This window comes from Canis aureus, chromosome 1 (genome assembly GCF_053574225.1).
Source record: "Canis aureus isolate CA01 chromosome 1, VMU_Caureus_v.1.0, whole genome shotgun sequence".
NCBI lineage: Eukaryota > Metazoa > Chordata > Mammalia > Carnivora > Canidae > Canis > Canis aureus.
In genome coordinates this window covers 99,079,826-99,103,629 of record NC_135611.1, presented here as the reverse complement: position 1 = coordinate 99,103,629, position 23,804 = coordinate 99,079,826, and the positions used below count along the sequence as shown (strand labels likewise).

General features: G+C 50.6%; 1 protein-coding gene and 2 long non-coding RNA genes across 6 annotated transcripts in view; 2 read left to right on the top strand and 1 right to left on the bottom strand.

Moving 5' to 3' along the window:
* The window catches only part of FAM120A (family with sequence similarity 120 member A), an 87,467-nt gene that overhangs the window by 7,080 nt on the left and 56,583 nt on the right, over nucleotides 1–23,804 (top strand). For 2 of the 4 annotated variants that reach the window (XM_077910919.1, XM_077910914.1), the window contains exons 2-4: nucleotides 8,149–8,395; nucleotides 11,198–11,280; nucleotides 14,264–14,314. In XM_077910919.1, coding sequence (XP_077767045.1) covers nucleotides 8,149–8,395; nucleotides 11,198–11,280; nucleotides 14,264–14,314 — 381 coding nt within the window. The remainder of the gene's footprint in view (nucleotides 1–8,148; nucleotides 8,396–11,197; nucleotides 11,281–14,263; nucleotides 14,315–23,804) is intronic. The other 2 variants (XM_077910921.1, XM_077910915.1) reach the window with 1 other exon arrangement.
* Nucleotides 8,669–14,784, bottom strand: LOC144321565 (uncharacterized). Its single transcript, XR_013387172.1, has 3 exons — nucleotides 14,558–14,784; nucleotides 13,563–13,653; nucleotides 8,669–8,877 (listed from the first exon to the last, which is right to left on the bottom strand). It is a non-coding gene; the product is annotated as an uncharacterized LOC144321565 (long non-coding RNA).
* On the top strand, nucleotides 15,245–19,577 carry LOC144321574 (uncharacterized). The gene is made up of 3 exons (XR_013387178.1): nucleotides 15,245–18,005; nucleotides 18,125–18,301; nucleotides 19,436–19,577. It is a non-coding gene; the product is annotated as an uncharacterized LOC144321574 (long non-coding RNA).

Genomic DNA, 23,804 nt, shown 5'->3' with positions numbered 1-23,804 from the left:
AATGTGGGTGTTTGCTTCTCTATTTTTGTCATCTAAAATTTTTTTAAAGTTAATAAAGTTTAATTTGCATTTTTGTTATATCTACTCATTTTTTTTTTCAAAAATTTATTTATTTTAGAGAGACAATGCATGCGTGTGGGGAGGGGCTAAGGGAGAGAGAAAGGATCTCAAGTGGACTCAGCGCTGATTGTGGAGCCTGTCCTGGGGCTCGATCCCACGACCCTGAGATTGTGACCTGAGTGGAGACCAAGAGTCGGACTCATCACTGCGCCCCCCAAGTGCCCCTCTCATTTATATTTGAGTAGTGAAAGAAAATGGGTTTTATTATTGAATAAGAAATGGCGTTAAGGCGATCTATTAAAGAGATTACAGAGAAAAGACGTCTCAGCCTGTTACATGACCAGGCAGCCACAGTCTGTGCCAGTCACGCACACTCACATCATCCTCTAAAGGAAGAGTTAAACCTCTGTCTTTTGACAAGTAGGAAGTTACCTCTTGGAGCCAAGCGCCTAGGCTTCCTTCTTAGGAAGATGGGGAGATGGGATACAACCCTCTTTTTATTATTTTCTTAATTTTATTTTTTAAGTTGGGGTAAATTAAAAATTTTTACTGTTTTAACCACTGTCAAGCATAGGGTACAGTGGCATTAAGTATAACACAGTGTTGTGCAGCCATCCCCACTGTCCATTTCCAGAACTTTTTTGTCTTCCCATGCTGCAAGTCTGTCCCCCACTAAACACTGACCCCGTCCCCTGCCCCTCCCAGCCCCTGGCGCCCACTGCTTACTCTGTGTCAGAGTTTCACTGCCGTAGGGCCTCATGCAAGAGGAATTACACAGCATCTGTCCTTTTGTGAGCAGCTTACTTGACTTTGCTCAGTGTCCTCAGGGTGTGTCCATGTTGCAGCAGGTGTCAGGAGTAGGCTGAGTAATAGTCCACTGTGTCCATACAGCACACGTTCTTTATCCATTCATCTGTCAATGGCCGCTTCCACCTTTTTGCTGTTGTAACATTGCTATGAAAATGGGTGTGCAAACACCTGTCTAGTTCCTGCCTTCGATTCTCTCAGCACCTGGAAGTAGAACTGCTGGTTCAAAGGGTAGGTCTGTGTGTGAGACTTTGAGGATCCACAGCATCCGCACCTTGTCACCTTCCTACCCGCAATGTATGAGGCTCTGCTTTCTCCACATCCTCACCAACATCTGCTTGCTTATATTTGTTTATTTTTTTGATGGTAGCCATCCTAATGGCTGCTGAATGGTATCTCATTGAGGTTTTGATTTGCATTTCCTTTATGATTAATGAAGTCGAGAATCTTTTCATGTGCTTCTCCTTTATTTTAAAAGAAATTATTTTTCCTTGCTTTCAAGACCACTGCAGCCAGTTCTTGTAGAATAGGCAAGGGATGCATAAGGGAAGAAGCTGTTCAGCTCTCCTTCCAGATTTCCTGAGGGGGAGAGAGTTCATTTTTAGAGACATCACTAAAATATGTCATAACTTTAAATTGCCCTTTTAAGTCAACAACAACAATAAAAATCTTCCACCAAATTGGAGTTGATTTCCTCTGTTAGACTTGAGTGAGAGTGGGGAGCTGAGTAATCTCATCCACCCAGGACCTGGCCACTAGAGTTCAAGATCAAGGCATTATTATTATTTTTTTAAACAAAAGAATTTAGGTTGACTCATATCCTCTTGTGTTCAGGTTAACTTATATCTTTTAAATCTCATAGGTGGCTTGAGGGTGTGTCACATTATTCTCTGAGCTGGTGTAAAACCGTTCTAAAGAAAAATCTCACACAGTATTTTTTTCTTGATGTCGGGAAATCTATTTATGACAACTCATAGTGTTTCAGGTCCCATATGTTGGAGAAGTATGAAGAAGCAGATCCTTTCTCATGCAGCTTTCTTAAAGACAAATGGTAGCTGACTTTTATCAGTGTTTATTATTGGTGAATGACTGAGCTGTTTACGTGTAGTAGTAGCTCGTTAGCTGTCATAGCTGCCCTATGAGGGTAGGGATGGTGTTATTTTTGCAGATGAAGAAGTGGAAGTGCAGAACATGTTAAAGTGGGCATTGGGTTCGCCCACCTGCCTCCAGAGACAGAGCCTTCCATGCTAGTACCTTGTCCTAGAGATCAGGAGTGACAGTGCGATGCTGTCATCGGATGGGACAGTCCCCATAGCAGTTGTCAGCATTAAATAAGTGGCCATACTTGCGCAGGAAGCTTAGGGAGTTTTGGGGCAGTGTTCCTTGTGAAAATACTGAGTTCTGATGCACCTGTCTTTTCAGTGACACTAACACACGAATGAGATAGAAGCCTGACCTGGGGTCGGGGGCAGGAACCCGCAGCGTGAAGTCCCTGAGGCTTAGTACGGTGTCCTGGCTGCTGAGGCTCTTCTGCCCCCACGGCCTGTGTTTCTGGGACCAGGTGGGTGTGGAGGCCGGCGAGGCACACTGTGCTTCCTGGGCTGATGGCGGCTCCTCTGCCCCGAGCCAGAGGTGAGGTCTCTTGGGGGGCCCCCCTGCATCTGCTGAGCAGTGGCAGCCACGGCGCATCCATGAAGGCCCAGCACCTCTCTGGTGGCTGTGCTCTCGGCTTTTCCTCACTAAGGCCGTGCAGATTTCCAGGTTTGGCTCACTGTGGGGAAGGAGGTTTTAACCCCTATACTACCGCTTATTGGACAGTAGGTCTCAGGGCTTCATGTTTTTAGCTTGAAATAACCACCTCAGGATCCTACGTAATGGTTTTTCCTCACTTCCAAAATCAGAACTAAGAACTAGGTGTGTCCATTTCATTAGATGGCACCCAGTTAGTGCTCAGAGCTGGAGGCCAGGAGGAGCAGGGTGCTGTCTGTGGGCAGGTTAGGTGGCAGGTGGGCTCCAGAGCAGAGGAGACCCTCAGAAGAGGGTCAGACCCTGCTTCCCTGAAGCTTAACTGTGACGTTGAATTTTATCTTTAATTAAAGACTTGCCTTACAAGTCCTGTTCTGACACAGCCTGGACCCCTTTTCTGTCCCAGCTGGACCTTATAGCAACCCAGTCCCAGCACCTGCTCTTTGATGGGTTCCGTGGTGCGCGTCTTGAGGCTTTGTCCCCAGCCCTCCGGCCAGTGGACTTTGTTCCTTGGTTTGCAGATACGTGGTGACCCAGCTTCACCAGGGGTGGGCTCTCCTGCTGCCCGAAGCCCACGATCTGCGGAGAGATGTGTTTTCATGTAATAGGCTGTGAGACTGTGCTGTTCATGCCTGTGAATGCTGTGTTCACCTGGTGAAGTAGCTTAAAATAGTTTTCCAGCTGGTGTCTTGTAGACTGTTGAGTTTTTTCTTTTTAAAATAAACTTCTTACTGTGGAATAATTTTAGTTTTATGGAAAAGTTGCCAAGATGGTACAGAGGGTTCCCAAATACCCTTCCCTCTGCTTGCCTGCGTGCATGGTAACAGCTTGTGAGTGAGCAGTCACCAAACCAAGAAGCTTGCCCTGCTGTGGTATCGTGTGTTCTTCATTCAGGCCTCATCCCTCCTTCCCCTGGGTCCTCCTAGGCTCTGCGGTGCCCTGTGGCCTTTGGGTGTCAGCTCCCTGGGCCCGTCTGGCCCCGGAAAGCACCTCTGCCTCTGCCTCTTTGGTGACCTTGGCACCTTGGATTACTGAGCAGGTATTCTCTAGGCTGCCTGGTGTTTTCTCATGTTTCAGGGAGAATGCCGCGGAGGTGCAGTGCCCTTTGTCACACCGTACCATGCGGGAGTCTGTTGGCATCTGCTCTGTGACACAACTTCATCCCTTTGCTGGTTTGCTTTTTGGGAAGTGGTCCTTTTGGCCAGGCCTGGTTTGGGGGGACGGTGGGGATGAGCTTTGGTTCCTGGGAGGGATTTCACATTATGGTTGGAATTTTTGTGTGGGGCACAGTATGTTTATGTGATCATTTGTTTGGACCAGTATGAGCTTTTGTGTTTGTTTTATACTTCGGGTAGTGCACCTGCTGTGATGTTCCTGATGTTGTTGCATATGGTGCTCCAGCTCCGGCGCTGGGAGTCTCAGGTGGGCTCCTGGGTCCTCACGCTCCCCTTCTTCATGTTGTGAGCACCCCTTCCTTTCTGGTATGACAGGTGCATGCTGCAGGGCTGTCTCGGAGGTCCTGCCCTAGCATCACCCGTTTTTCTTAAGGGCCCTGATTCCATTTCATGGAGAATGGAATTGAGAAACCATGTCTGGGTGTGGGTGCTCTTGCTTCTGGGGTCTTCTGCTCTTCAGCCCTCTTGACAGCAGGGACGTGTGCATGTGCACGCCTGACCGTCTGTGAGATCACCTGTACGCCCATTGGCAGGATGTCTTCATGGCTAAGCCGGCCCCACAGGGTGGGTCTGACAGATGGGGAGACACTGGTGGTCTCGACACTGTCGCCTCACTCCTGTACCCTTGAGATGCACGTCCCCAGGGGAGGTCAGCGTGTGTGCAGTGCCTGCCCTCAGGAGCCAGCTTCCACTGCAGATATTGTGCTCTGGGGGTCCCTAGGGCAGTGCCCCCACCAGCTCAGAGAGGTCGGTTCAAACTCTTCTAGTTGGATCCCTACTTTTGCCAGTCTGTGTGAGCCCTGGGCCCCTGATGCCTGGCGGGTTGGTTTGTGATTTGTATACGTTAGGAGTCATTCTCTGTGGGCCATTCGGATGTAGGGGCTTGGCCAGAGCGTACAGTCAGGTGTGTCAACCAGCAGGCCTCTGGCCCTGACCTGGGTCTCGGGCTTTGTGCCTCGGCCCCACCACACTTTTGGTACCTGCCTGTCAGGAGGATCTGTTACCTCATGGTCTTAAGGCCTTGTTGCCTTTCCTCGGGTCAAGGCCTGTGGGAGAGAGTCCTCGAAATCTGATGTTGAAGGAAACTAGATGTCTGTGAACTGTACGTTTCGGGTGGGCAGGTGGGTGTTGAGCCAGACCCTGGACCTGGCGTCCCACTTCTGTGCCCTTGGCTGGCACTCAGGGAGGGAAAGGTGAGCAGGACAGGCGCAGTCCAGCCCACCTTGCCCTGAGGCCTGATGCCCGAGCCAGTGCTTGTGGCCTGCATCTCCTGGGAGGGACGTCGGTTGGTCAGTTCCCGTGGGCAGCTGCCCAGGCCGGCTGTGCTCCGCCGGAGGGGTAAGGTGTGGTTAATAATTTGTACATCAGAGTTGTAATGAATTAATAAGACCTCGTTCATGTTGCTTTTTAATGCCGAGTGAACCCAGATGTTCTGAAGGACTGGGAGCTGCGGGACGGTGGGTGGAGGCTGTAGGGGAGAGCCCCAGGCCTGGTTTCCGGCCCGCAGGCCGCTGGCTTCTGTTGGGTGCATGAACCTCACTGGCTGTGTGGGCAGTCCCGCAATGGGCCTCCGGCGTGCACCTGATGCCAGGCTAGGCCCTAGGTTGGCCGATAGCAGGGGCACGCCTTGTCGTCTTTAGGAAGGAAGAGCATCCGTCCCCGGTGTGGGGACGCTGAGGTGGCCAGTGTGGGTGCTGCTTCAGCTTCTTTATTAATTTTTTTTTTTTGTTTAAGGAGGTTCTCATGAAACATAACTGCACCATCCTGATACAACTGTGGTGTTTGCTTTGTCCCTGGCAGCAGCTGTGCGCGGCTCTGTGTACGGGGCAATGGTCATGAACAGATGAACAAAACAGGGTTTTGTCGAAAGCTCTCTCTGTGTTTCTGCACAGCCCGCGGGCTCTGGGCCTACCCAGCTCCCGGCGTTTGCTCACATTCCCCCGGGTGCCTGCTCTGACCTCTGATGCTCCCAGCACTGCTGCAGTACCTTGGCTTCTTAGGCTCCATTTCCTGGAGTGAGATCACCGGGTCAAAGAGCACGAATATTCACACTGTGGAAGTGCGCTGCCGATGGGATGATTGTTGTATGTTGTAGGTCTCCAAAGCCTCCCTTCAGACCTGCCACAGGAGCCCATCCTGCCTCCGTGCCGCTCATCTCAGGCCAGTGCACCTGCTCTTCTCCTTGGGGCGGTCGTGCAGCCCGGTGACTGGCACAGGGGCACTTAAAGGGGACAGTGGCCCCGGCCCCAGCGTCTGGGCACTCACTGGTTTAATAAACTCCCACAAGATACATGTCTTGAGCATATAGTGTGCCCGTCCTGCACTTAATTCTGCCCCCTGCCCCCGGGATGCCTGGCTCTGAAGCAAGTGGCCACGTAACCTCTTCTGGAACTCCTTGGAGGGGTGGGGGCAGAGGGGTCACTCACAGCTCCTCTCATTTCAGGGCTTCGGGGGGGGGGTGGATTGTGCACATTTATGATCAGGGTGCCTGGACCACAGCCAGGGATTGCTGGTGATTCAGAAACGCTGTAAGACGCTGTAAGACGTCGCTGTTGTTACAAAGTTCTGTGTCCTGAAGTTGTCGGATGCCCAGGTTGTGGGAGGCCCAGGGCTTGGGCTGGGAGAGATGGAGCTGGCCTCATTTCAGAATTTTCTTAAATTATACTTTTCTATTTTAGTGAAGGCGCAGAGTTTTTAGATTAAGGGATGAAAGTGCGTTCTTCTAAGAAATAGAAATAAATTGACTAAATGTTTATATTTTTCTTATGAAGTAAAACATTTTTATAAAAATATTTATCAAGAGAATGCAGTAAGTTACTTTTCCTTGAAATATGCATCTTTAAAGGGTTTGCCTTGCTTCTAAATGAGATGTCATTATAACTGACCTTCCAACCAAACACGGCAATCCCCATCCTGTGAAGTTCGGTGAGAAACGGGAGCACTCCACGGTGTGCCCAGCAGATGACCCTTGAACACTTGTACTTTTTGGATGTGGTTTAGTTTCACATTGGGCAGCATAGTTCTAGACACTTAGGGTTAAGGGCATGTGTTTTCTGCCTTCAGGGCTCTTTGGAGAGCCAACTTTCTTTCCACTGTTAGGCAAGTCACCTGATTTAGATGGAAATTATACGTTCTCAGGTACCTTATCTATTGTTAGAAACAAAGTATCTGCCAGATTTCAGTTGGTTAAATGAGTTTGGGAAACAGCAGAAGAATTGATTGTCTTCAACTTTATATATTTTAGGAAAGTGTTTTTCAAATGCCTTTTGGTAAGTTTTGGGGAGTAGAGAGGTTCCCAGGGCCTTTTACCTTTCCACGTGTGTTGCCTCCTGCCCTTCCTTCCTGTGCTACTGTCCCGGGGACACCTGGGTCCTGGGATGACTGGGTCCTTGAGATGCTCTGGTCCCATTGTGCCCTGGTCCCTGAAACACCTGCGGCGGACCACTCACCTTGGGAGAGGCAGGACAGAGGGAGAAGTTGCGGCTTGTAGGTTTTTTTTTTTTTTAAGATTTTATTTATTTATTCATGAGAGACACAGGGAGAGGCAGAGACACAGGCAGAGGAAGAAGCAGGCTCCATGCAGGGAGCCCGATGTGGGACTCGATCCTGGGACTCCAGGATCACGCCCTGGGCTGAAGGCGGGTGCTAAACCGCTGAGCCACCCAGGGATCCCCATGGCTTGTAGTCTTGAGCACTAAGCAGGCAGTGAGTTCTGGCCTGGCCTGCGGTCTGCCCTGGGTCTCCGGCTGCAGCACCAGGTCTGATCCTTTGCCCAGGTTAACCATGTGACAGTGATGTTTGGGGTGAATGTTCACCCTAACTACTGTCCCCATATGCAGAGTGCTTTAGTGTGAGTAGTAACTAGTAGATCTGTAGGTGATGGGTAATGCTTGGCTTTTCTGTAAAAATAAATAAATAAATAAAAATCCTTCTGATTATTTTACCTATTTGGCATATTTCTACTTTGAAGAAGTTACTTGGTTTTACCAGGGTGGCTGGCTTCTGTCTCCTGCTTTGACACTTCTTTGTTTTCCCCCGTCCCTTTTTCCTGTCCCTAATTTCCCTCAGAATACAGTTATGGTGATCAGCGGACATTGGGTATTTTTTGGCAGGGCCATTTTTGAATTTGACAAGAAATGGGCAGTTAACTGGCGGTCTTGATGGGATTATTGTCACTAACTGGGAGGCTCCTACATAGACTGCTCACGTGCACAGTGTGCCGCACCCTTTATTATGGTTCTTGGACACTTTGGCTCTTTCGGGTGTTTCTGTGCCCAGTATTTGCAGATTCTGCACAGAGGGGTGTACGTGGGTACTGTGGCGGGCTGACTTTGACCACATGCTCCTCTCGTTTGCACAGGTGGCGCAGAGCATTGAGGACCATCATCAGGAAGTGATTGGTTTCTGCAGAGAGAATGGTTTCCACGGCTTGGTCGCTTATGACTCCGACTACGCGCTGTGCAACATCCCTTACTACTTCAGTGCCCACGCCCTCAAGCTGAGCCGGAACGGGAAAAGTCTCACCACGAGCCAGTATCTGATGCATGAGGTCGCCAAGCAGCTGGACCTGAACCCAAACCGCTTCCCTATCTTCGCCGCTCTGTTAGGTAGGTGGGCAGTGTGAATTGGCTTCGTTTGGTAGGATTCTTTGCTGGGAACACACTAGAATTTTAGTCAGTGCTGGGACGCTGTGGGGAGTCCCCCTCCTTAGTGCTGCTCCTTGCCTGGTATTAGTTTTTGGTGTCGTTGATAATGTGCTTCTTGTGTTTTTAAGTATTTGTTTCCGTGTTGTTCTGTCTGGGGCGGAAGACTGATTTTGTGAATAAATTCACTAATGCTTTGGGGAAAATGCTATTTTAAAATCACAAATGTAAAGCACATTTTCACTATGAAAATTAGACATTTAATCCTTTGGCATAAGTCATGTTCATTAGAGAAGAAAATGATGTGAGCTCAGCGCTGCTGCAGGTTTCAGCATGTGGAGGACACTCACAGGAAACAGCAGACCTGAGCTGCGTACCTTGCCTCCAACACCTGCATTTCACATGTCTGTAGAAACTCCCTCAGAGCAGTTCTTCATGCTGGATACCTAGAAAAGAGGAAGTTTTACATATTAATTCGTTCATGTAAAAATGACTTCCCAGTAGTTATATATTCATCTATCACTTTTGTTTGCATTTTTCAGTTTTTTTTCTGCCTTTTCTGTCCTGTCCTGGTCTTGGACACCCAGCACTAGTGGCTGGTTTTGTAGGAATTGTGCCCACAGGATGGATGGGCCTTGTGCAAGCCGGGCCCTCCTGGAGCTTCAGTGAGGGGCAGGGGGCGCTTGGGACATGCTGGCCCTGTGTGACTGCCAGGGCCTCCAGATGAGTGGGATTGTACATGTTCCCCATGTGTCCTCTCTGGAGTATGTAGGATGGCAGTCCTACTGTGGGCTGATCAGGTCTTGTAAACATTCCAAAAAGTTTTACACAGTTAAAAATTACACTGAGGTATAGCCACGAATTCTTGTGTATTTGGTGATGGCGTTTTAATAGGTGTTGTTCATATGGCTTTTTCTGTCCATTTTCTCAGGGAACTCTTAGGACTCAGGATTTGGAGAATTAAAACTAATTTTCTAAATATACTTTCATATTTCCAAATATCAAAATCTAGAAAGCATATTCTCTGATGTTAAAAGTGATTTTTTTTAAAGCAGGGCTATTCTGAAAAGTTTCCTGTTCACTTAAATGTTACACAAAATGACTTTGGCAGATTAAGTGACTGGAAAATCAGATGCTTGCAGCGTATTGGGATTCCCCATCTACTGTGACATACGGGAGGGTGTTTTTTATTGTGTTTGAGAAATGTTGAATGTATTTCTTTTTTTCTTAGATTTTTATTATTTTTTATTTTATTTTTATTCATGAGACAGAGAGACAATGGCAGAGACACAGGCAGAGGGAGAAGCAGGCTCACTGTGGGGAGCCCCATGCAGGACTTGATCCCAGGACCCTGGGATTACGCCCTTAACCAAAGGCAGACATTCAAGCCCTGAGCCACCCAGGCGTTCCTGTTGACTGTATTTCTTAGGAGATAGTGCAAACTCTGTATTCTTCTAGCTAAATTATCCTGTGAAGTCTTAAAATGAATGAAAAACAATAATAACATTTTGAATAGTAATGAATTTACGGCTTGGGATTTCTTTTAAAAATTTAGACAAGTTATAGGTAAACTCTTAATTGGGTGAGCATTTTTAGATTTTGTGTAAAAGTTTTAGTGTCCTCAAATGAGACGGAGTATTTTCCTTTTCCTCTTTGTGATGGGCAATGTAGCCAGAGGAGTTGTTTTGTTTTAGAGAGGGCGGGGAACATATTCAATAAGTATGTAACCCAAATTTTAACAGACGACTACTGATGTTGGAATTGGTTTCATATTTTTTCAGATAGAAGCTTTAAAAAAAAAAAAAATCTCAAGTTACATCATGCTTCCCAGTAAAGCTGTGTGCAGCCTGTGAGCCTGGGAAGGCAGTACGAAGCTCAGTAGGGCAGGGAGGACATACCTTTGCTCCTCTGGACGTCTGCGTCGAGTTCTGGCGTGTTTAGAATATTAGGATTAATTGGTTAATTACTAAGAATTCAGCTTGTTCTGCTTCCTGTTAGTAGCTAGTTAATGAATCTGCCTTCTCAGTGTGGAGGGGACTAAATCATATAAAACTCAAGTCATTCAGGACGTTGCCACTTTTAAATGGCACTGAGGGCGTGAACACATGGAGGATGTTGGTGTGCTGCCATCCACGCACTACCTGACGGGAGAGTGTTCCCCAGAATACAGCTCCTGACCAAACGCAGTTCTGATTTCTGACACAGCCCTGGTAAGAGGGCATGCAGCCGAGTGGCATTCCTGACACTGGTGTGGTCTATGCTTCATCGTCTGTGGGTGGTGGCAGGAGTGACGGAGGAGGTGTGACCCATATCATGTAACCTTGCTTAGAGAGATCCTGGCAGTGGGTGGTCTGCCCCTGCTGTGGAACCCGGTTGACAGGGTGCAGCGTGGAGCCTAGGGTCTCATGAGCAGATGGAGGCTCATATCCTGGTACCCTGGCCTCGCCAGCCTGCCGTTACCCCTGCCCAGCCAAGTCACTTCGGTTTTTATGCAGTCAGTTGAGATGGAAAGCCGTTGGAACCATCCTGGAAATCTGTGTCGTCCTGCGGCAGCTGCACAAGCTGTCCCCACTCTGTATGGCTCTGTGTGAAATGACGATGAAGTACTTCCAGTTGTGTTGTAGAGGTTACACGTGCTGTGTCCAACCGAGGAGGCGACCCCAGGGACTGCAGGGTGTGGAGGGAGCCCCCAGGTCACCTTCGGGTTCTGACATGCAAAGCTGTCACTGCTGGGATGTTTCTTACCATGCTGTGTCTGTGTTGCAGGGAATCACATTCTGCCTGACGAAGACCTGGCTTCCTTCCACTGGAGCTTACTTGGCCCAGAGCATCCACTAGCCTCACTGAAGGTACACGTTCCTTTCGTCTCCAACATTGGTGGCCGCCAGCTGTGGAGTTGCTGTCTCTTTAATGATGCGCGAATGATGTTCCATTATTGTAGAAGGAAATAGGCCGCACAGTTAGCGATACCACGCTTCCCTCACTTCGGGACCAGCACTTCCTCGGGAAGCGCGCCACCTGCTTTATCTCGTTTCCAACACTTATGCTTTAGGGAGATTTAGGAAAGTCCTTAAAAGTTTCCTTAGAGGAATTCAGGCTGTGTTCCTAAGTAGGTGGAAATCTTTAGCTAAAGGTTTTTTATGTTTGATGCATATTAATGTTTTCAATAGAGTAATAGAGTCAGCTGTCACTTAGATCATGTCTTAGCATAGTTTGATAAATTTCATACCTTCTGTAATTTTCTAGAATTATAAAAGTCTAGTTAATAATTAAGGTTTCAGAGTTTGGATGATGGAGGAGACCTAACCAGGTTCATTAGAGAAATATTGCCTTTGTATGTTTCATTAACACTCTATGTTTTTATCTTTCTTGCCTTCCCATTGTGAAAGCAAGGCGTGTCAGGAACACATATGGTTTTCTGAAGTGGGAGGGCCACGGGGATGCCGTAGGCGTATTGCTGGCAGCTCTGGGACTCCGAGTCCCCTTTGCTGTGGTCACTGCTGCTCTTATAGAGGGCACCCAGGCCTGGCTTCCTGAGTGAAGGGGGAGCTTGGGACGGTTCCCAAAGGCACTTCTGTGAAATCCTGTCTCCCGCCAGATGCAACACCCCCTGCCCCGCTGTAAACCGTCTCCTGTGGTGGGTGGTTTCAAATTGGTTTTGTGTTTTAATTGGGAGTGAACTTTGGAGAAACTTGGTTGTTTAGGTGCATCTCTTTCCTGCCTCCTCCTCTGGCTTCTTGCCACCTGGACCCTCTCTGCTGGTGTGCTGGCCATCGGGATGCTTTCCCAGTTGTTCTAATGGTTCCCCGGGTCAGGAGTTTTCAGCTTCTGTCTGAAAGTTAGTTTTTCTCCTCTTGTTTTCCTTTTTTGTTTAAGATTTTATTTATTTATTCATGAGAGACCCAGAGAGAGGCAGAGACACAGGCAGAGGGGAGAAGCAGGCTCCCTGCAGGGACCCCAATGTGGGACTCCATCCCAGGACTCCAGAGTCACAACCTGAGCTGAAGGCAGATGCTCAACCCCTGAGCTACCTGGGCATCCCCAGAATCACTTGTCTTCTATGTGTTTTCTGTCCTTGAAGGAGAGAAGCTTTTTTCCTGCCATTGGCCATAGTATCATTGCTGTGTCCCTGGTGGTCCCACTGCCGCCCGAAGGCAGGTGCTGTGCGCATCATGTTTGCTGGGCACGAGGAGAAGGCTAGCTTTTTCCAGGGTTTGGGCAGTCTTGGGGTGTGGGAGGGCTCCCAGGATCCCAGGCCCCATGTGCATCCCAGCTGAGCTGGCCTTGGTCTCATGTCAGAGGTCACACAGCAGCACTGCTTGTGGGGTGAGTGGGCAGTAGGCCCAGTCTTCCAACAGGTCATGAACATCATTATCATGTGCTTTTCCCAATTTCGTGTTTAGAAAAATACCAAGTATGTGAGAAGGTGAAATAGACAACGTCCATCCACGTACCTACTTGGTCCTACAGTTAATGTTTTGCCATAAAGTCTGTTTACATCTATCTTTGTTTTTTAGCTCTGCTATTTGGAAGTAAGTTGCAGAGACCCTAACACGTCACCTGTGAAAACCTCAGTTTGTATCATGAAGCTGATCTGTTCCATGCTCACGTGACTGTTAGCAGTAGATCCTCACATCCTGTAGGGTGAAGTCCGTGCTCACGTTTCTCCAGTGTCCCTGCAAGTCATGGATGGTGTGCGTGTTGTTTCTAAGTCAGGATCCCTCAGGTCACGTCCTGAGCGCCAACACATCTGGCTTGCAGTGCACATACTGCACTGTGTTTATGTTTTGGCCTCTTGTGTGCATGTCCTGTGTGCAGCACCATCTGGGCTTCGTGGCAGACATGGGGCAGTTGGATGGGATGGTGTCCCTTCTCACCAACACCCTGCACCATTCATATCCTGTCTGCTTCATCCCTCTCACAGAAGTAACCACACATTTTGAGACTTCGGTTAGTTGTTGTGACACTTTGTAGTGATTTTTTAACCATCTGTGGTCCATACAGCTTTCACGGGCCTCTGACTCGTGCCCCCACAGGCATGTTCCTGACCCTTTCTGCCCCACCGTGCTGCGTGGGGGGTCACTCCCACCAGATTGCTGGTTCCAAAGAGGCTGTTCTGTGAATCGCTTACCTGGCGAGCCTGGAACATCAGTCTTCACCCTCCCACTGCGACCTCCTTGCCCACGGCTCTGGGTTGCTAGAACAGCGTGTCTGGGCTGGGCCTGTGGGCACAGACAGCCAGGTTGCGGGGTGGTACCTGCAGACGGCGGCTAGGAGGGGACAGGCCCTGTGTGGCATGCTGCTAGTCAGGGTTGTGGTCACTGGGGTGGGAGGGCTGTGCTGGACACATGCGGAACCTAAAATCTCAGGGAGTGGCAGAAATTGCAGGGGGATGGAGGTGGCTGGGCAGGTGCTGAGCTTTTCAGTTGTTCAGTTTCCCTGTGAAGTGATGCTAGTAAGGTGACATCAGATTTCTTAGACTTGATTTCATTTGTGCTCAGGACAGTAGGCAGCCATGTTATGTGACGGAAAATTCTAGAACTAAGGGTGAGGCCTTTGGGGGTTGTGGTCGGCCCTGGTGGGAGCACCTCCCACCCGTAAGCTTGGCTGAGTGAGCGCCCTTTCTTTGGGATTTTCTTGCTCCGTGATTTTGAGTCCTAGTAAGTGGTAGGATTTTTATTTTGGGTAAGCATTTAGTTTTAATTTTAGAAATATTTTTAATTTGGACCATTAGTTACAGGTCTTTGTATCATTTTAATGGTTTTGTGTTCTGAAAGTTCATGTTTAGTTCATGCACTTGGAGATTTTATTCTTGTGTTGTTCTGACCCTAGGTATGTCTGGCACGGAGCCCCGTCCGCTGCTGTTTAGGGGCCCCCCAGCAGGTGTGTGGTGTCTTGCCGCCCTGGCTTCCTGCCCGTGCTACTGTCCCACATGGATGATGGGTCTCTGCCCAACCACCATGCATCACCTGTAGCAGGCAGACGCCAGGGCCCCCCAAGTTCTTGGCCGTTGGAACAGCCCCCAAGCTCCCTGGCTTCTGCCTCTTCTTGGAGCTCTGACCAGCTTGGCCTGTGCCTGGCTCCCTTCCTGGTTCCAGTGTTGTTCGGTGTTTGTAACCCGCTTACCTTTCTCGGGCGAAGCCGGACACCAGGATGATCGTCAGGTCCCATCAGGAACATGGAGTTTAAAATTTTACCAAGCATTTCCCCTAAAGTTTCTCTGGCTTTGTATTTTTTTATGTGTCATTGTCTGCCACCAGAAGTCACTGAGGAATCCTTTATATAAAGGTCTTTAGGATAGGGTGCAGCCGTTGACCCTGGGGAGGAGGGAGTTGGGTTCTGGAACAGTGTCCTGGCAGGGTTCTCAGGGTCACGGGGTGGACAGTTGGGCTGTCCTGTCTCACTGTGCAGCCCACACGACTGCAGTGCTCCTGACGCTTGGCCATTCTCCCCCTCCTGGCTTCCTCGATGAGGCAGCATGAGGCTGGGTGTCCGGCCAGCCTGAGTCCTCAGGCCGTGGTGCCTGGCCCCCTGTGGGTTTCACGCCATGCACAGAGCAGCAGCATTTCGGGCCTGATGAGGTTTTATGGTGTAGCGGACATACCGTGCAACCTTACTGAACGAGGCTGGCGATCAGGTTCTTTCTGAAATCCTTCTCGAAAGTCATTTGGATATAAATTGTACATAAAGAGAAGGATGGGCTGGTTTACTCTGGATTCCACCTCATAAGGCATTGCTGGGGGTGGTGGTGTAGGCGCTGCAGGCCTTCCAGAGGAGATCCCCTTGCACCTTTCCACTAATTGAAGTTAACTCACCTGGAAGTCATCCTAGCATTCCCAAGGGCTGAGAAGCACGTCATTGGCTCTGGAGAAAATAACAGCAGGAGCTGGAGGGTTGGAGATGTCAGCCATTGTGTCCTGTGGAGGTGGGAGCTGATGCAGCCCCGCCCAGGAGACACCCACCCCAGCAGCCTGACTCCAGGTCATCCAGGGTCTGCAGGCATGTTTCTGTTTACACCGTGGCCGTCTGCACAGGGGCTGCACGTGTGCAGCAATCCACGTGGAGCTTGTGTGCACATTCACCCTCCCGGGCTCCACACCTGTAGGTCATTGAAACCTGCAGGGAGGTCTGCACTGTGATCAGTTCAAGTCTGCGTGGAAGATCCTTAAAGGGAAGATGCCAGGCTGAACTCAGGAGGTGTCTGCTTGTTTCTGTCTTCACTCAGAGCCCATGAGTGTGTGCATGCACCTACCCTGTGACCTCCACGTGCATACACCTCTCCATGCATGCACACCCTGCACACCTACCCTGTAACCTCCACGTGCGCACACACACACGCACACCTACCCGGTGACCTCCATGTGCATGCACGCATCCCTCCATGCACACCCTGCACAGGTACCCTGTGACCTCCACATGCACACCCCTCCATACACACACACCCTGCACACCTACCCTGTGACCTCCACGTGCATGCACACACACAAGCCTGCACAACTACCCTATGAACTCCACGTGCACAAATGCACACCTATCCTGTGACATCCGTGTGCACACACCCTTCCATGCACATACCCTGCACACCTACCTTGTGACCTCTGCATGCACAGACCCCTCCATGCACACACCCTGCACACATATCATGTGACCTCCACGTACATACATACCTACCCTGTGACCTCCATTTGCACACATAAACTCCGCGCCACCACACCCTGCACATGTACCCTGTGACCTCCACCTGCATGTGCGCGTGCGCACGCACACACACACACACACACACACAGTAAGCTGTGCACAGTAAGCATTCCAAAGTGACTTGACCAGAGACATTGCCCTTCTTGAGACCAGCCAGGAGTGGGACCAGAACGCTATGTGACATAGTTGGGGTTTGCCGGGTGGTTACTCCAAAACTGCCGCTTGATTAGAAAGCTTGTTTTTCTTTCTATAACAGCCTTATTGAGTTATAATTGACATGTCATAAAATCACTCTCGTCAGAGTATACAGTTCAGTGATTTTTGGCTTTCACAGAGTTGTGTGAGCATCACCACTGTCTAATTTTGGAATATTTTCATCACCCCAAAAGCATCCCAGTGCCTGTTGGCAGTCACTCCTGCTTGTCTGCCTGCCAGCCCGTGGCAACTGCTGACCTACCGTCTCCGGACGAGCCTCTTCTGGACACTTGATCTGAGCAGACCTCTGTGTCCTTTTGTGTCTGTCTTTCTCACTGAGTGTGACTCTGCGGATTGTCATGCTGGGGCAGCTGTCGTGCTCACTCCTGTTTCTGGCAGGACCTGCCTCACGGGGGTGGACTCATCGGCTGGTGGACATTCAGGTTGTGCCTGCTGTTTGGCTGCCATCCTCTCAGGTGTGTGCCTGGAGCCAGACTCTGTGGTTCTGCCTGCCTTCCTGCATGGCTGCCCTGTTTCCTACGCCAGCGGCAGGCATGACTTCCTCACATCTGCCCAGCACTTGCCATCGTCTGCTGTACTTTCAGCTGTCCAGCGGGGATGAGGTGGTTTTCATCGGCTTTTCTCTGATGGGTAATGGCGTCGAGCATGTTCTCTGTGCTCACTGACCATTTGTTTATCTTTTTCGGAGGAATGTCCGTTCAAGTCCTTTGTCCATTTGTAAGTTGGGTCATCTGTCTTCATTATTGAGTTGTAAGAGCCTTTTTTGCTCTTTGTGTTTTTGTTTTGTATTGTGGGTCCTGTGTCAGAGACAGAGGGTCCGTGGCCTGTTCTGCTCCTTTCCTAATGTGGATTGTTGGTGACTCTAGAGATTTAGGCCATCTGAACACCACCTTTCACTGGTCCTGGTGGCTATACTCTGTCAGTTTTTGTCACCTGGGAAAGCCTGGGGCTTTGCTGGTCTCCTGCTCTACCTTCCAGAGCCCTGGGGAGCTCCATGCCTGGGGGCTGCCAGACAGCTTAGCTGCACTTCCTTCGCCTCTTGTTGGGTCTGTGGTCGGCCCTGCTGGACCCTGGCCTCCCCAGCCCAGAGGCCTGGCCTGGGTCTCCTCCCAGAAGAGCTTCATCTCTACTTGTAATCTTCACAACCCTCACCCTCAGTCAACACCACCTTCTGCTGGTGGTAGTTCTCAGTGTGGACACCTGCGGCTGGGCCTCCGGGGCCTCTCCACTCACCTCTTCTCAATGTCTCCCTTCTCGGGGAGCCCTCTTGAACTGGTTTTGGCACCACCTGCCTAGGGCCCCACGTCCACTGCGCTGCCCACGTCCTCCTTCCTCAATGGTGCTGCACCATCTCCAGAGAACTGCACACCCAAGCAGATGGTGAATTTGCAGTTGTGATTGGAGAGGGTCCTGAACAAATGGAAAGAGCTGTATTCATGGATTAAAAGACTTTTTTTTTCTAAGTGATTGAAAACTGATTTTAAGATTCACGTGGAACGGCAAAGGACCTAGAGTAACAAAATGTTGAGAAAGAAGAACAGAGTTGGAAGGCCCCGTGTCTCAGTGAAGCCGTGAGAGCCTGAGTGCGGCCCCGATGCTGGTGGTCCTCTAGGTCAGCGGAGCAGAGCAGAGTCCAGCAAGGGCCTGCATAGGTGGTCAGGTAATGGGAGGGGGCAGGGACAGTTTGTACAGTAACTGAATACCCATGTGCAAAAATGACGAGAACATAAAAATCAGATCTAGGAGAAATGTAAGAGGAAATCTTTACGTCTTTGACAGAGGCAGAGATTTCTTGGTGGAAAGAAGGAAAAGCAAGCAGCTGAGGGAAAGGATCAGAGTGTCTCTGGTAGTGGACCCGTGTCCAGAACCTGTAAGAGACAGCACAGTAAGAAGACATGGCCCAGCAAGAAAAGATGGAGACCAGTGTGAACAAGCATTCCCTGGAACGTTCAGTAGGTGTGCAGAGGCTGTCCATGTCATTAGGGAATGCCAGTCACGGCCAGCCCAGGCAGATGCGGTCCAGAAGGCTGCCAGAGGGCATGGCTGAGCGGCCACCTGGACAGCAGCGCCAGCCTCTTAACAGCCCTGAATACACACCTCCCGTGTGACTTGCATTCCTGCTGGGTGGCACTTGCCCCAGATGAAGCCACGTGTCACATACGTATGCCTGGGCATCCCTGCCGCTCTGCATGTGGCTTCAGATCCAGCCCGCGGCACCTGGTGGATGACAGGGGGAGGAGCGTCACAGGGAGGCCCTGGGAGCGGGGATGGAACAAAGTTGTCTTCAGAGAGGTCAGACACAAGGGATGCCTCGAAGACCACCTTGGTGTGGACCCCAGAAAGCGCCGAACTTGAGAGGGGGCGCCGCGGGCAGGTGTTGCGTGGGGCTGGCTGGGAAGGGCCAGGGACCGTCTTCCCCCTGGTTGCACAGGTGCATGGCCATATGCTTTCCACACAATCAGTGGGCTGTGTGCAGACCTGGATGGGTTTTACTGCTCAGAACACGTTTGTCCAGCAGGTTTATGCAGCAGGGAGCCCATCCCAACCTGGGCTGCCCGCATCTGCAGAGGAGAATCCCCTCCTGGATGTGTGTCCCAGGGTCTGTGGGTCCCACACTGCTCACTCACACAGCCTTCACCCCGGTGCCGGGCCCTTTCTGGTCCAAGACTGGTGTGTGCCGTGTTCTTGAGCCGAGCTGCTGTCACGGTGTGCGACCAGGGCTCCTGTGCCCTTGTGGCCCTCGGTCTGTCAACCTGCTCCCATCTCCCAGCCCCTCCCAGCCCCTCTGCTCGCCCCAAACCTCCGGGGGGTGGGTTTGAGGCTTAACCTGTAGTGATGTTGGGCGGCCACGTGGGCCTTTGTCCAAGGCCACCGAGGACTCGCTTGATGTCTGTGAATGGGTGAATGCCTCTCATCTCCCCGGGGTGTGAAGCACAGCACTAGCCAGCCTGTTCTCGTCAGCAAGCAGACCCCTCCCTGCCTTGCTTCCGGGATCCCAGCCTGGTTCTGTGCATCCCCTCCCTGGACCCTGGGGTCCATCCACATCTTGCTGTGGCCTCAAGCCTCCTGGAACATCTCATGTGCCCCTAGGGTCTCAGCTGCCATCGCTGTGTTGACCACGCTGCAGTGCGGTTCCACCACGAGACCCTTCCCTGATGTAAGGGTGTAGCCTGTCTGCTGAGGTGCCTCCCCTGGGACGTCCACCTGTGTGCCCAACGCGGAGTTCCTGTTCCCTCAGTGAGTCTATCCCCGTGTTCTGTGTCAGCCCGTGGTGGCAGCTGTCTGTGACCGCGCAGGTTACAGCTCCGGCGTGTCTCTGAGTCTTCCCCTCTCCTGCATCTGGTCTGACCCTTCCTGACCCCATCTTGCCTGCCCGTGACAGCAGTGCTGAGGGGTGTGCTGAGCCCTTGGCTCCCACGCCTGTCCTCACTGTGTCTGACAGAGCCAGGCCCAGCCTCATGCTCCCCACCCCCGCCCTTCCCCCGTGGCTCCCTTAGTCAGCAGCATGGATTTGGGCTTCATGGATCTGTTAAAAAAAAAAAAAGGTCAGGGGGGCTGCTACTATAGTGTTGCCAACTCAGGTGTCCAAGTGGAAACGGCACAGGGGAGAGGAGCTTGCCATCTGCTATCAGTTGGTAGAGAGGATGTGAGGACGTCTCAGCCCTCGAGGCATCACTGAGAGCTGTTGGATCCGCCATGAGTGGTGGCCGCGCAGCTCACCTGGCAGCTTCCACCAGCACCTTAGGGGGCTCTCTATGCTGTAGGACATCCACAGTGCACTATGTAGTGGTGTGTGAGGGTAGAGTGCCACGGTGCTCCTCCATGCGGTCCTCTGAGTGGCCCTCCAGGGGCCTGGCAGCAGTTTGTCTCCAACAAGAGCATGAGCCTGATGCCAGGGTGTTCAGGGCGCTGCTCCATCTTCCTGTTTTCACGCACAAGTGAATGAGCATTGGCAAAGTAGCCTTCAGGTTCCTTTCCTGACCGCCAGGGTTCACATTTGCTGCCATCACACTGTGCTGCTTTCCTAATGGTGATGCAGGGGTCAGATTCTCTGCTTCTGCACAGCCGTAGTGTGGAATCGTGTTTTGCTCCCCTGTGACCCAGCGAGCATCCGGGAGGCTGCATGGGAGCAGCACCAACCCCAGAGTCCTGGTTTTGCGGGTCCACATGGGCCCCAGAGCTCAGGCCAGATGTGCTGTGACGGCCTGTGGGGGACTGAACGGCTATGACAGGCACGCGGTCCCCATCGTTGATCTGAGAGGTTTGCTCACAGCCTCGCCTGAGCACTTAGACCAGAGAATGAAGAATGAACAATGTGGGCTTGCAGAGACGTGCAGGGCGGATGGAGAGCATTTATGCGAAGTTCAGACATGAGCTGGGAGAGATCATGAAGGGTGTGTTGTTCTTTTTTGTTCTTGTTTTTTTTACTTAGTCAAAATTTATTTCAGACTAACCAAAATGGAAATGCTGTAGTCTCCTGTGTAAGCACTTCATATAAAACTTTCTGAAAATGCTGCTATTTTTTAATCCCTAGCAGCACGCTATAAGATTTTCAGAAGCAGGGATGCCTGGATGGCTCAGTGGTTGAGCATCTGTCTTTAGCTCAGGGGATGATCCTGGAGACCCAGGATTGAGTCCCACATCAGGCTCCCCGCCTGGAGCCTGCTTCCCCCTCTGCCTGTGTCTCTGCCTCTCTCTCTGTCTTTCATGAATAAATAAATAAAATCTTAAAAAAAAAAAGATTTTCAAAAGCAAAATACCAGTGAACTTTGACATACTTATGACATAATTAGGAGCAAAATTAAGATGCAGTTACAGTATGACATGAATCCGTTATAGTTTGCATCTTATTTTTTATTTTGTTTCATTTTAAAGCACTTGGGTTTCTAACCTGTCTCCTAAGTATCTTTATAAAGAAAATACTTCAAGTTACAAATGTTTGTCTACCGTAAACTGCTGTGCTGCAAATACCGTCTGGCTACTGGCAGCCACCTCCCCTCCCAGCGTCAGCTTTCTCATGTTGTTGTCAGTGGTAGCTCCTGGAAGCAGGTGGGGATGAGGTGGGTGGTGGACTGTGCCCCTAGTGGCTTCCCCGCAGCCCCACATGGTGCTGCAGGGGCCCTGGGCTGTGTTCCCGTTTCCCGACCATCTGAGGATTTCAGGTCCCCATTAACGTGAAGAAAAAGACATTAAGTTGCCCCAGGTCATCTACTCTGTGTGAAGAAAGTGCACGAGAGAGAGATGACTTACCAGCATGTGAAGCCTTACCGTGGGCCCCCTTCCCCAGGCTTCTGGCACCACGTGGCCTGACTTCAAACTGCATGTGTGCACACATCTCAACGTGGTTTAGTTGGCTTTTGACTGGTTCCCTGGGTGTTAAGATGCTGGCCTGTATAAACATGTTCAGCTAAATCGCGTGTCAGAATGCGAACACTCTTCCTAAAGATGCAACACAGATGGGCTTGCTGGTGCTGTTCACAGGGCTGCAGGTGTGGAGCACAGTGGCCGCGTGCATGGGGTGAGGTTTAGGGAAGGAGGGAACTGAAGTGAAGACATCTCCTCGGGGGAGGATCGTTCTTTATAAAGGAGAAGAAAAATTACCAACACAAAAGTACAATCTATGGATTGAAGAATGTTCGCCCATTTTCTTTGTCTTGAGTCAACAGAAGCATCGTGAATGATGAGATTGAACTGGAGCGGATCTGTTTGGACGTGGAATGTGAGCTCATGCTCTGCCCTCACCAGAGGCATGGCTGCACTGCCAGCCTCCCCTGGTCCCCATGGCTGCACACCAGGTCCATGTGGGAGCCCCAGGCCCGCCAGGCCCATGCAGTATTGTGTCTGCAGGAGGCCCATGCACTGGCTGCTGGACCCTTCCCCGCCAGGTGCTGGGGCCTCCAGGAGGGAGTTGTTATTTCAGCAGAGAGGTTTTATTCCATCAGATGAACGTTAAGACCCTGTCAGATCATCCTTTCTTGTGGCTCATTTCAGGATGCTTCAGAAGAGTCTTCCACGTCATCTACATGCCATCCGGGAGAGAATCTTGGGTTTTAGTGGAATCCTCTGTTCTGTGGCTTGATGGATTTAAGAGTTGAAATGTCACATGGTAACTGCATCGTGCCATTTAAATTAATTTGTGGAAAAGTCTTTGGTTTTTGAAATGTGACCCAGACGAGGTGACATTATCACGTAAGTGGTGGAATGCTAGAACCCGGCAGCTGCAAGTGTGGTGGGACCCTCATTAGCTCACCTTTGGGTGGGGAGAGTGTCTCCTCGGGGTGTCGGGCAGTAACTCGTGTTGGGGCCCAACAGAGTCGGTGCCCCTAGCTGCCTGGCAGCCGGTGCTGGCTGTGCTGGGGAGCATGTGGTGAGGTCTTCGTGGACCTGGCTGCATCCCGGCAGAGTGGGTGTGCCCCGTGCTTACACCCCTGAGTTCATGACAGCTCTAGCGCTGGGCCGGGATTCAGAAGAAAATACAAGGTGCAGGTTGTCAAGAGGGGTGACCAGGTCGGGATTATCACAGCTGGGAAAATGGGGGGTGTCTGCCAGCTTGCAGATCAGAGGGGTCTTGGGGGGGAGGCCCACAGGGGACAGCAGCATGTGGGTGTAAGCGGGAAATGGGACCCTGGAGAAAGAGGAGGCTCTATGCAGATGCCTTGCTCAGGCGTGCCTGCCAGCACCCTCTGTGGTGTCTATCTGTGAGCAGGGGAGCTGCATACTCTGGGAGGTCTTTTCCAGCTCCAGAGTTTTTGTTTTTGTTTTGCTTGTAAAGCCAGTAACTAACAATTACTAAGATTGCTACCAGTGCTGTAAAAGGCAGATAATCATAAACGTTTTGCTTTTAATTAAACAGAATTTACTTTCTATCCTTGGAGACAAAAAGTACATGTTTCCAACTTTAATTTAGGTATATTGCAATTTATTTAAATTTTGTTTCTTTCCTAATGTTAAGCTTTGGGCTAAAATAAAAGTACAACTGCTCAAAGAAAAGAAAAAAAGGAGAAGTGGGGCTTTGGTAAAAATATCTTGAAGCCTGTCTCCAAGGAGCGAACGCTTAATTTGTGTGGTTCGGGTGTTAATTTGTTTTTACGAGTTGACAGGGATGGGTTGCTGTGAGTCCCCTGTAGATGCTGCCGGGGTAGGGGAGCCAGATGCTCCCCCAGAGCATTTTCTTGAAGATTTAGAGCTTTTTGGAACAGCAAGTCAGCATTCTAGATCGGCCGAGAGTTGGCATGCATGTGGCTGGAGATCCATGAGCTGTCTTCCAGGCTGGGATCTCCAGGGACAGCCTCCTTCCTGTTCCTGTGGCGGGTTGGCGCCCTCAGCTCTGTTCCAGCCTGTGGGAAGGTGTGGCTTCTTCCAGGTGCGCCTGCAGGGTTTGTCAAGAAGATACAAATTCTTGGTTGTCAGGAGCAGCAGCAGTTTAATAAGCTGAATATTTGCAGATATATCTGGATTT